The 12,163-nt window shown below is 43.2% G+C and overlaps 1 protein-coding gene across 1 annotated transcript in view; it reads left to right on the top strand.

The window, feature by feature from the left end:
- Positions 1–3,900, top strand: part of ntn2 (netrin 2) — a 31,437-nt gene extending 27,537 nt beyond the window's left edge. Inside the window, exons 5-6 of the mRNA XM_030078723.1 lie at positions 2,464–2,538; positions 2,679–3,900. Of these exons, the coding sequence (XP_029934583.1) occupies positions 2,464–2,538; positions 2,679–3,064 (461 nt within the window). The 3' untranslated portion in view covers positions 3,065–3,900. The remainder of the gene's footprint in view (positions 1–2,463; positions 2,539–2,678) is intronic.
- The last annotated feature ends 8,263 nt before the right edge of the window (positions 3,901–12,163 follow it).

Consider the following 12,163-nt stretch of genomic DNA (forward strand, 5'->3'; position numbering starts at 1 on the left):
AGTTTTTATAAACTTGTGCCCTTCCCTAAATTTTAGGTAATGAAATAAGCAGATCCAAAACTCAATGGTTCGTAAAAGCAGTGGCATCTTGTCAGATACAGTAGAGTGTAGCTAATGATTGTCGGTGACCACTTGTCTCTTAGGCACGGCTCCAGTACCAGTGGCTGCATAACTAAAGCCCTGATTCAAATATCCAGTCTATGGTTTCAATTTGGTCAGGAAAAACTGGGCTACAGATTTGTAACACACACTGCGTAGTATTTTCCGTTTTACATGGTTCGTCTTTCTTTTCAATGCTCAGCCCGTTCGCAGCAGATCGAGGCATTGTGGCTCAAGAGGATGTCCAGTGAATGATGTCTACCTTCTCATACATGCTGATTTGTCTTGCTAGACAACTTAGTCATACCTCTGAATTTGTGATTGCTTGATCAATAAAAGGATTGGCACAGCTTCATTTTCAAAACTTGTGATTTCAAGTGTTTTTGTCTCCAATTGTAGGTAAAACTCGCAAGATATACTGGATGTAATCAGTACCAATATATCAGTCTGCTGATATTGTGGGCCAATACTGGCCAACAATATGACTGATATGCACCAATATGAAATGGCAAAAATTCACTATATCGACTGCCATATTGGTAATCGATGAATTCTTTAAAATAGATATCGGTACTGGTTGGATGCATTGTGCTTTGTGTTGATTACCATAAGTATTTTCTTGTCTCAGTGACATCTGTGCCCATGCTTTCTCTCCCCAGCTAAGAGTTACACTGTAAACTAATTAGTAATGATGAATCTATGTCTTTTAGTGAACAGCTTTTATTTTAGCCCAGTGTTGGACTTAAGCTTTTGAAAGTTAGTGTGCGATGCTGTGCAGAGACAAAAATCTGCACATTCTGTGTCGCTGTAAATCTTTGGATGGAGGTGACCTGGAGTTTGGAGAAGTGAGCCTGTGGTGAGAAGGTCGCTGGTTCAGATCCTGCATAAGGAAAATCAGGGCAGGGTGTGTGAACGAGCTGTCACTGAGCTGGGCACTGCACTCCGTAATCGGTCCAGTGCAGCAAGTCTGTTGGTGAGCTCTTCCACCTAAATCGGTGTTAATGTGTGAACCAGGGCCGATCTATAAAAGATGCCCTTTCCTAGGTAAATAAAGACTGAGTCAAACCACAGCTGAGTAGCAACTGGTGCTAGGAGTCAGTAGAATAAAGAGATGTAAGGTTGGTGTCTCAGCCAAGAGGTCCATTCTAACTGTCACAATCATAATTGTAACACCTCATCATTGGCAGCTCCACCTACGAGTGGTCAGTTCAGGTCAACTGGCCAGTGTGTGGTCTCACTCGTCACGGTGGCAGCCAAGCTCTATTCATATCCATCCAACCATGACTGCTTCCACCACGCTCTGTCTTTTCTCAAGACCCCAGAAAACATGTCAAGCCGAACAGTTTTTCTTCTCTGGTATGTTTCACTTGTCTCCCAGCACTGGTTGTTGTGAGGGTTTTATGTGTGATTTGTCAGAGTTTGCATTTTAGCCCACAAAAGCCAGACCAAACCCAGCACTGTCCCACGTCCAACCAGCTCCAGTTTCCCTTGGAGCCTTCGCCAGTGTTAGTGGCTACTTCACTGTGTGCATGAATATATGTTAGTACGCACACACTTGTTTTTGCACCACAAGATCATTATATATGAATAAAACTAGTTATTAAGAATAAAAAGCAAATAATGCAAAAATAAAGACTATAGGTCTAAAATATATTGTTTTAATTAATTTCTGATCAAAGAGCAAATGACATATGGATGAATCATCTAGAAATGGATAAAACCTATATTCATTATCAATTGACTGGTAACCATCCCTAATGAAATTTTCCAAATATTTAGCACACTGTCTTTGTGTGTAATTGGACACCTCCAGCTTGACATTGATACAATGCTTGCTTAAAATGTAACTCATTAAAAAAAAAAAAAAAAAAAAAAAAACCACTAAAACTAAACACCTAAAAAAAAATACAAATAAAAAATAACAAACCTAGTTTTAAAATGTAAACTAAACTGAAACATAAATCTAAATTGTAAATAAAATTCAGATATCTCCTCAGTAATGTTAATATTTTTTATTTACCCTGACCAGCATGCATGTGCACAAACTCCAGTTTGCAGTTGTCAGTGCAACTGTTTGAACACATAGTGATTTATGTCTATGTGGATGAGTGCATGTGCTGCTTAACTGCTTACAATGTTACTTTGTATTACAGATGTGTCATTATTTTAAACACCCCATAATCTTACCACAAAATGGTCTGTATGTGTGAAATTGTCTCAAAATGCTGCCTTATAACAATTCTGATGTCAAGTGTATGTGTTTCATTATGTGTGAAATGGTTCCCAATGTCAGCGTAAGAAACAGAACAGAATTATATCTCTCCTGTCTCACATACGCTAATGTTGGTTGTCTTTGTTTTGCAGATTGTGAGTCCTACTGCAAACCAGTGAAGGGCAACCTGAAGATCAACATGAAGAAATACTGCAAGAAGGATTATGGTGAGATACTGGAAATAATCATCAGTTATCAGTTATCATCAGATTAATCAATGACCAAAGTACAACAGAGAATGAAGAATACAGACCTGATTTTTTGTGTGTTTGTTTGTTTGTTTGTTTGTTGGTGAATGCGTTCCCAGCGGTGCAAGTGAACGTGCTCGACATGGAGACGGTGGGCGACTGGGCCAAGTTCTCGGTTAGCGTGGTGTCTGTGTACAAGAGCCGCGGCGAGCCCCTGAAACGTGGCGACAACATCCTGTGGATCCACATGAAGGACCTCGCCTGCAAATGTCCCAAGATCCAGATGAGCAAACGCTTCCTGGTGATGGGTGGCAGCGAGGGTGGAACCGGCCCAGGGGCGGGTCCAGGGGTCGGGCCTGGAGGAGGGGCCACCAATCCTGGGGCAGAGCGCGTGGGCCTGGTGGCCGATAAGAACAGCCTGGTGATCCAGTGGAGGGACGTTTGGACGCGGCGCCTGCGGAAGTTCCAGCGTAAAGAAAAGAAGGGCAAGTGCAGCAAAGCGTGATGGGAAAGCAGCATCTATCCGCGCCTCTCACTACATCACCCACCGTCATGAACCCAGTGATCTCCTTCCTAGTCCTCAGATATTTGGCAGGATAGGATACACATGTACCTTTGTTCTCCTTCCGCTGAATCCATTGTTTTCCTCCACCACGGGGACACTGCACATTACAAAGACTGCATGTACCTTACCTGTTTTAAGGACCACTTTTTGTGTATATTGTATAATTATTTTCCTGTTTATTTTTCAAGTTTTGTCATTGAAATGTCACTTGTCTTTTTTTCAAATTGGTCTGCCTTAAAAAGGGACCATTAAAAAGGGTATGAAGTGTAGACGAAAGCAGACGCCATTCCCTCCCTCGACAACGACAGTGAAAATGTCCACTCTTCCCCCAACTACCTGCCCGTGACCGCCAGCCTCCTCCTGTTCCCACACTGATTTTCTCCTGCCACCAGTACATCCATTCAGAACTACCACATTTCCTGTTCTCCTCCAAGGATTTTAATCAACAAAGCTTATCACATCAGAGAGATTGACTGATCTCAGCGTGGCGCAACACCACTCTGCAACCCATCATAGGACAAAACTGCACACCCTCAGCTTGGCTTCCTCCCGTTTCATTGTCGAAACAAACTCGGCCTTAATCAACATGAGCTGAGATTATGGGCCATCTGACCACCTGTCAACATTTTGCTGTTAAATTGCTCATACAGAATGGGCCTATTTGTTCCAGGCCTTTGCAGCAACCTCTATGGATCAGGATCCATTGTAACTAAAAAAAAAAAAAAAAAACTCTTGCCCCATGAGGACCCAAGGGCTCCCTTTGCAGGGACATTTTCCACAGCAAACCTCAGTCTCACCACCACTGCTGCTGCCACCAGACAGTCCTCACAGAATAAACTGCCTATGCAGACTCTCATACTTGCAGATATTTGATGTCACTGCTCATAGGAGAGATTATTTTCACCATGTGGTTACCTCCTATCTCCATAGTCCAGCTCCTTATTTGAAATAGATCCTTACATTTACTTTCAAGCAGAGAAGACCTTTTTGGCATGTGACAGTCAAATCCCAGGCCTCATGAGCTGCACCTTTCCACCACTAGTCCCAAATCATGAGGGGTTCAAATAGTCATTCATCACCAATGTGACTCATCGCTGTGTCATTTTTCTGAAAGGAAGCCTCTGCAGAGTGGACAAACAGCTGGTATTTCAGAACAATACCCATATTTCCAAGGAGATTTTTTTGTCTAATGGATTATATATTCCATTGTTTGGGTAAAAGCGGCCGTCCAGATGTCACTGTATGGCCAGTGTCATTTTCTGTCTTTAAATATTTGACCATTTTTTATGATGTGTTTCGTGACTGGCAGGCTTTTGCTTGCCAAAAATAAGAGATTGAAACAAGTTCCTTTTCATGCAGTAAAAGAAAACAAAGTTGAATAAACAACATATTCATGTTTTTCTCTAGATTATATTGACAAAATGAATGAGGCTGGAAAGTTAGTGCTCACTGATTGTATTATGATGTGAGAATATTATATTTCAATCTTCATGTGCTTTGTTATGTTTGCATGTTTGTGGTTTTTTTCTGGTCCATCTTTTTCAGCAAAGCAAAATTTACAGTGAGCAGAGCAAGGACTAAACCAATGTCAGCATCACGATCCAAAGGAAAACTTCCCAAGTCATCTTCCCCCACTGGCCTAACCTAACACAGCCTCTGTCATCCTGTGCCAAATAAGCGTAGTCTGTTTTTAAATTCAATTAAGAGACTATGGAAGTCAGGACCAGCGAAAACCACAGAGAAACCGGTCTGGTTGCTCTCAAGCTTTCTATCTGCCTTTTGCTGTTATTTCATTTTGTAAAGCACATTACAATTTATTTAAATAGAGTACAAGATAAACACACAAGTTTGAGGGGACACATCAAGCTGGTGTAGCAGTGAGCACGCTGACAGGCATGTCATGCTAGCTAGTGGTTACGCTCCTCTGGCTGCGGCGGTATGTTTGGTTTGTCATTCCTCCAAGAGTGTCTCTCCTCTTCTCTTCTTCTCTGCGTCCGCCACCACCCACCCCAGCCTCCCTTTTTAACCCATTTTGCATGTTGTGTTTTCAGTGTCTTAGATAAGTGACGGCACGGAGCGAGGCGGCCAAAAGTCCCCAGCAGGCAGACTGCACCGCACTGTAGCTCTTGTTTTCACTTCTTCAGAGAATGTATGTCAAACTGTGAAGAGCACGCTCGCACAGGAATATTGTCTGATTGTAACTGTTTGTGAAATGATGTCGTCAAGCCCAAGAATGTAGACCGAGAGAGAGCTGACATTTTATTAAGGCAGCTCTGAGCGGGGCCGGATGTTGTTTAGGGCTATAAGCGCCAGTGGTTGTGGGTTGTCCCATGTATCTGTCAGTCTAATAAGCATAAATGGCTGGACGATCCACAGCCAAGCCACAGCCAACATGTGCATCTCCCACCATGCTTTCTAAAAATGGTCATATGAAACACAATCGCAAAGATGGAAAAGAGCAAGCATTTAAGTTTTGACAGCACTGTACTTTTCCCAGAGCAGAATTCCCACAGATGGAATTTCACAAAAATGCAGAACCAAACAGTCAATTATTTATGCGTTGGCTGTCCGCAGCAGCCTGTCAAACAGGTGGTGTTACAGTAGCGCCAGTCTCCTCGCCCTGGTATGTGAGTATGGCGTGAGACTCTATGATGGATATTCGAATTACGTGCCCGCGAGAGCACTCGGCTCTGTGCGCGACCCCCTAAAACGATTTTCGGGGGTTACCGCGGTGTCCGTGCCGCCCTCTCAGTCCACATTGCACCAGCGCGGAATCACACTTTGCCGCTTGGCTTGCTGTCTTGTTTCCTGTTTGCTTTCCAGTTTTCTTTCTTTCTTTTTTTTTTTTTTTTTGCCCACCCTTAATATTGGAAAAAAGATAAGAATTTGGAGTGAGCCAGATGTTTTTTAGGGGGTGGGGATGTGGGGGGTGAAGCTCAGCCCCTCGTGAAAGCTATTTAGTAAACCTCATGGGGAGAGCCTCCCTGTCGTTTTACATTAACAAGCCCAACAGCTTGGCAGTGGAACTGAGGCCTTTGTTTCCCCCTTCACAGTATTTATACCATTCACAGGTGTGTGTGTGTGTGTGTATGTGTGTATATGTATGTGTGTGTGTCTAATTAACATACCTGAGTAAAGCAATGATGAGATGCACATGAATCGAAAGTGCAAAGCAAACATCTGGGGGAGTGAAGCTGATTCTTAGTTTTGCCACTGTTAAAGATTTGCATTGAGTTTTTTTTATCACTCGTGAAGAAGGATTATTATTTACAAATTCCTCGTCCGACTCTTATTCCCTCTGTTTCACTTCCATCAGCACATTTCCTTTGCTTGACACATTTTTAATGCTGTAAATATGTACTGAACTGCCTCTGCCATTTATGTTGTCTTTTCTAAAAGCGTCACTTGGCCTGAGATGACTCACGTGTATGGATGTACAAACCAGATGATGTTATATGGATGTAGAAACCAGAAACATATGCTTTTGTGATCGCCACCAGAAGATGTGGTTCGAGTATTACACAGAATGTATTTCCCCTTAGTTTTATGTAGCTTCCAGACAACAGCCCGATTGTAAATGTCTTTGAGAGAGAACTGAGTAAAATGTGACACGGGCTGATCGGACCCTCTGCTTCTCCCATAGAGGTCTACAGATGGTAATCGACACAACCAACCCCACACGCCTTCTGCTTTGTTACATTTATAGTCTGGGAATAACTCATGCAAACACTGTCCACCTGCCTTTCTTGGGGAACAAAGGGATTCTTCCCTCAAGCCAGCCCTGCTCATCACTTGTGTTATTATATCAAAGTCTTCCTTGTACATTTTCCTCTGAGGCAATGAACCACTGACTTTTTAATCTTAAAGGATAAAAAAATAAATTATTAGTTAATGACCTGTGTGTTGATTATCTCGTGTTGATTGTCCTTTGAACAACAGTCTTCGGTTTTATCTGTTTAAATGACATCAAAGCTGTCTGTCTGTGTGTGTGTGTGTGTGTGTGTATTCGGGGCTGGGAGATACTTGATATTACGTCAACATCATCATATTTGACTAGAATGTCGTCTGGGGTTTTGTATATCATGATATTTAAGTCCTGTCTTCTCCTGATTTTAAAGGCTGCATCACAGTAATATGATAGGTGCTCTATTATGTGTCTCTACCTGCTTGGTCATCATATCCAAAAAATCGTGTGTGTGTGTGGATATCATATGAAAGCATCAATTGTCATCCAGCCAATATCATCAAAATAGCGATACTGAGGTACTCAGTCAAAGATGTCCTATTTGATTTTATCCATATCGCCCAGTCCCAGTGTCTATGTGTGTGTGTCTGTGTGAGTGTATTCCATAGGTATACAGTGTAACCCATTGGAAAAGATGCTCACATAGAGTAAGCACTTCCCTTACAGCAGCCTCAGCCGTAAAGGACTGTACGTGGAGTGTTTCCACTCAGAGTATCATGGGGCAGACAAGGACGTAAAGCGGCACAGCGCTGGGTAGATGGGCTTCCTTTCTTCATGAATAGAGTAAGAGCTGAAGTTCTGTAAATAAACAGTGGGGCACACACACACTCAAATGTATACCTTACCTCTGAGGAAACCCAACTCCAGAGTCAGGACCAAAGCAGGAAACTCCCTACTCTTTCTCTGCCCTCCTTCCCCCCGTCGCTCACCTCCAGTCTGCTCTCTCCTCATCTCCCTCTTGCTCTCCTCTCCCCACCCTCTAACCAAACAGGCCCACGCCATCCATCCTCCTAAAGGTAAATTACAGGAAAGCGGTCATTTATCATCACTCTCCCCAGGCCTGGCCATCAAAGCTTTGAGAATAGAGGCTGCTGAGATGGTCCGGACGCACAAACACACACACACACACACACACACTGTGACATGTCTCTACATCCAGCTACCCATCCATCCTGGTGATCCTGGCACCCCGTCAGCTCTCCATTCCTGTCCAGTTCCTGTTACACAAAAAACGGATGAAATGGCCTGAAGCCAAATGGACAAGCAAAAACCAGATTTATAGCCCTCTGAGAGATGCAGCTGAAGGAACGGAGCCAACGTGAGGGCTGGGTCTGATTGACTCTCCACTCCCCTTTATAGCTTTGGCACTGCCCAAGATTACTTGAAATCTTCTTCTGTTAGAATTAAGACATCCACAACCTCTCTCTCTCTCTCACTTTCTCTCTCTCTCTCTCTCTCTCTCTCTCTCTCACACACACACACACACACACATTTGAAGACACAGGTACCAGCAGAGATGGGAGTGAGTTCTTGGACAAAGCCCATTTTTCCAACCCTGAGCAGTGATAAATGACGTGCTGAAAATGCAGCTTCACCATGCAGGATAATCTCAGAAATGTGACATTTCTGACATGTGCCAGCAGGCCCTTCACTGGCTGCTGTTTCTCTGTGGCTACCACCGGCCAAGCCTGCAAGCCAAGCCCCCTGACTGCAAACCAAGCTAAAGGCACTGGCAACACACATCCACTCAAATGCATTTTGGCACCAATGTGATCTGTGTTCCAGCAGCTATGTGTGGGGTAAAGATGACCTTGGAGCTTATGGTTTTGGTAAACCCAAACCCAGTTATGCATTCATTCACTGTACCATGGAACTTGGCTTACTAAAACCCATTTTGCCTCCTTCCCACAGTCTAACAGCACTGAATGCATGAATTCGATGCAGTACCTTGAACAAAAAGGAAAGGTCATGAGGATATGAATATATCCCAAAGTATAAGCTATTTAGAGGCTGTCACAGATGCCATCAGGGGTTGACAAGCAGTTTCAGCCTCTTTCCAAATCATCAAGTCATTATCAATTGAGTAATGTCAGCGTTTCAGGTTAATTTAAATAAAATTCTTTGTGGCTGCCATTTATTTGTAGTCCAATGCTGATACTCAGCTCCATATGACTATAGTGTAGGGGTGTTGAGAATTTTGTTCACACCACAGTTCTTGCATGTCATTTTTTTAGTATGATGTGAAATTAATATAGAGCATTCAACCATGCTTTGATGAATAATGTTAAGCCTAACTTACTTTTCTGTCAGATGTCTACATTGCACAACCAAAACTGTTGGTGAAGTCTTGGTGTATTTTTAAATTAAAAAAGTCAGTTCAGTTGTTTCAGTTGTTTGACACCAAACAAACTGTGGCCTAAAAATTGAGGAACTAGCTGAATTATGAAAAAAGAGAATCTTTACAACCCTATTATACTGTGTCTCTAAAAAGTCAACTTTGTTTCAAGGTGCAGTGACAAAAGTGGTCTATAGAAATTCAATATCTAGGATTAAGGGTAATCTTAAGATTGGGGTCAGGCTCAGGTTGGGGTAAGGGGTTGGGGTCAGGGCAGTGACATTGCTGAACATCAATTAACAGTGGACTATGTAAATTATGTGTTAGAAAGCCTGGCTCCCATTCTTTGACCATGTTTTATGCACGCACTAGCCTTTACATTTTGTGCAGTAATATGTGCAGCACCAGAAGACATCTTGAAGGAATTTCTAATCAGGGTGATGTATAAATGGCTCATTAAAGGTTGATTAAGTGTAGTTCAATGGGCCAGTGAATCAGCACAAAACAGTAGTCACCCTGTATACCTTACATATCATAATGACCTGCCACCGTTTCAGATCTACCTCATCTCTCAGCCCTGACATTTCGACATGCATTTCGCGGTCGATGTGGGACTGGGGCCCCTCCATATTAACTGTGGTTGTCTGAGGCCAGACCTGTACAGCCACCCAGCCGAAACATCACCCTCACCCTCTATGTGTTGACAAGACCCCTGTTAGGGCCCTACTGGATCACCTAGCTTACTTTGGCATGTGTTCCTGCCAGATGATTGAGAATAGCACTGCCTTTCTCTCCCTGAGTTTTCAAATGGGAAGATGGCGGTAGAGGGCCGTTCATTAGGATTTGAGGGCTGCAGCCAGCGTGAAGGCTCAGGCTGCAGCCAGCAGAGTTATGGAGGTGCAAGAAAAACAACACAGGCCTTTTTACGATATCACTCCGGTTTTCTTTCACTCCTGGTTTGTGATGTCATGTCGCTTTGGAGGCTACGCGTGTTTGAGTGTTTCCCAGGCTTGACGTGATGTGGTCCACTGCTTCGTTGGGTGAGTAATGACAAGTGAACACCTACAGTTCCTTGGTTTTGCACTGATTGTGGCGGCCCAAGACTGTGCAAACACATGTGACAAATAAAACATTAGACTTGAGTGAGTTATTGCTTTATACACCGAACCTCTAATTTTAAAGATGCAGTACAGTAAATCAAACATGGCTACATAGCTACTCACCAAAAGTTCTATCACTCTATCACTTTTAACCAGCGTGATGTATAGTAAGTAAGCAGGTAGAGCTTTATCAAGGACATAATGCTTGTTGATGGAAACACTGGCTGTTTTAGAGATCAGCTCTGTGACCTTTTGGCTAGGGGACAATCTCTCCAACCACTGGGTTTCTCTAATTAGTGGACCACCCTCTGCCACTCTAACTTTAGGACTTAGCCCACGCTATAGGAACGCCCTATATTAGGGCATACTAAGGAAAGCTTAGTTCTTTTAGTGTCACTAAGAGCAAGCTGTATTATTGGATTGCATAAATACAGTCATTTTGATCTTGAAATGCCATTAAAGTGGCAAAATATAAAAAGGCTATTTGTCAGCAAATTATCCATACCATTATCTATAGCCATTTGATACCAAATGACCACACTACATTTAGTTTTCCTGGAAAGCTGCAGTTTTAGTAGTTACATCATGTAACAGATGTACATTAAAATCCCAACCAGTCATGCTATGATTGCGTTCCTGGTGGCTGAATGTCATTCATTTTGAAGAAGTGGAAATATGCGACATCTCAGAATTTTCCATCTGTTCCATTCATTTTCTATTTAATTAATTCATGCATTTTACATACTCCCTTGTTCCTATTTGGGAGGTGATGGAGCCTATCCCAGCGTACTCTGGGCTCAAAATTATGTGCAAAGTATTTTTGAATCTCTGAACACTTTTGAACAGTACCGTCTTGCCCCAGCATCCCGTTTCGACTAGAAATACATCAAATTATGGAGGCGAGATATCATCAACATGCCGTTCCCTTGCGATTTTAAAGCACGTGCCAGCTATCAATATATGACCAATTTGTGAATGCAAGTGAGTAAAATTATAACTCTCTGACTGTGTTGGGGAAACCACTTTAGTATTTGTAGGAGGCTACAGATTGGTGGTTGTAGGGCAACCTGAGCTCCAGAGAGCCACTGATCTGGGAGAGAGCTGCTGCTTAAAGCGGTGGAAAAGAGCAAAGCAAATCTGTGCCAAATACGGTCCTGCTCTCATTCTCCCTCCCTCTCTCTCTCTCTCTCTCTCTCTCTCACACACACACACACACACACACACACATACATACACCACTCAGTGGCAGACAAGGGGGGCTTACCAATCATGCTTTCATAACCTGCCAAAGCGGCTTCATTGGCTTTAAATGGAACCTCATTACCACTGCGCTTCAAATCCCAACAATGGTGTTCTCCAGCATGGGGTCTGTGCGTCTGTTTCCTAAATCGTCTCTTTTCTCCAACATCTCCTTCTTTTTTTTCTTTTCTTCACATCCACCACTTTCCATTCCAATGATTTTTTTTCTCCCCTTTTTCATCTGCCTGTCCTTCACTTTCTCTCTCGCTCTCCTCAGGGACAGTGAGCACATGTGTGAATGCATGTGTGTGTGTGCATCCACAAGCACTCATGTGCGCTTGTCTGGGAGGGTGTGTGTGTGTGTGTGTGTGCGTGGGGGGGGGTCACCAAACACAAGCCCCCCCGAAAACCGCAAAAAATGTGGCAAGAAATCTGTGTAGACCAAGATCATAAATATTCAGTGGTGAAGGTCTGAGCTCTCTCTCTCTCTCTCTCTCTCTCTCTCTCTCTCTCTCCTTCTCTGCATGTCTTTTCTCTGATTGAAACCAGCTGTCGTCTGAAGAGACACCGCTCCCTCTGGAACTGACAACACGCGTGACAGTGGCCACACCTCCAGTCAC

Source organism: Myripristis murdjan, chromosome 19 (assembly GCF_902150065.1).
Source record: "Myripristis murdjan chromosome 19, fMyrMur1.1, whole genome shotgun sequence".
NCBI classification, from domain to species: Eukaryota; Metazoa; Chordata; class Actinopteri; order Holocentriformes; family Holocentridae; genus Myripristis; species Myripristis murdjan.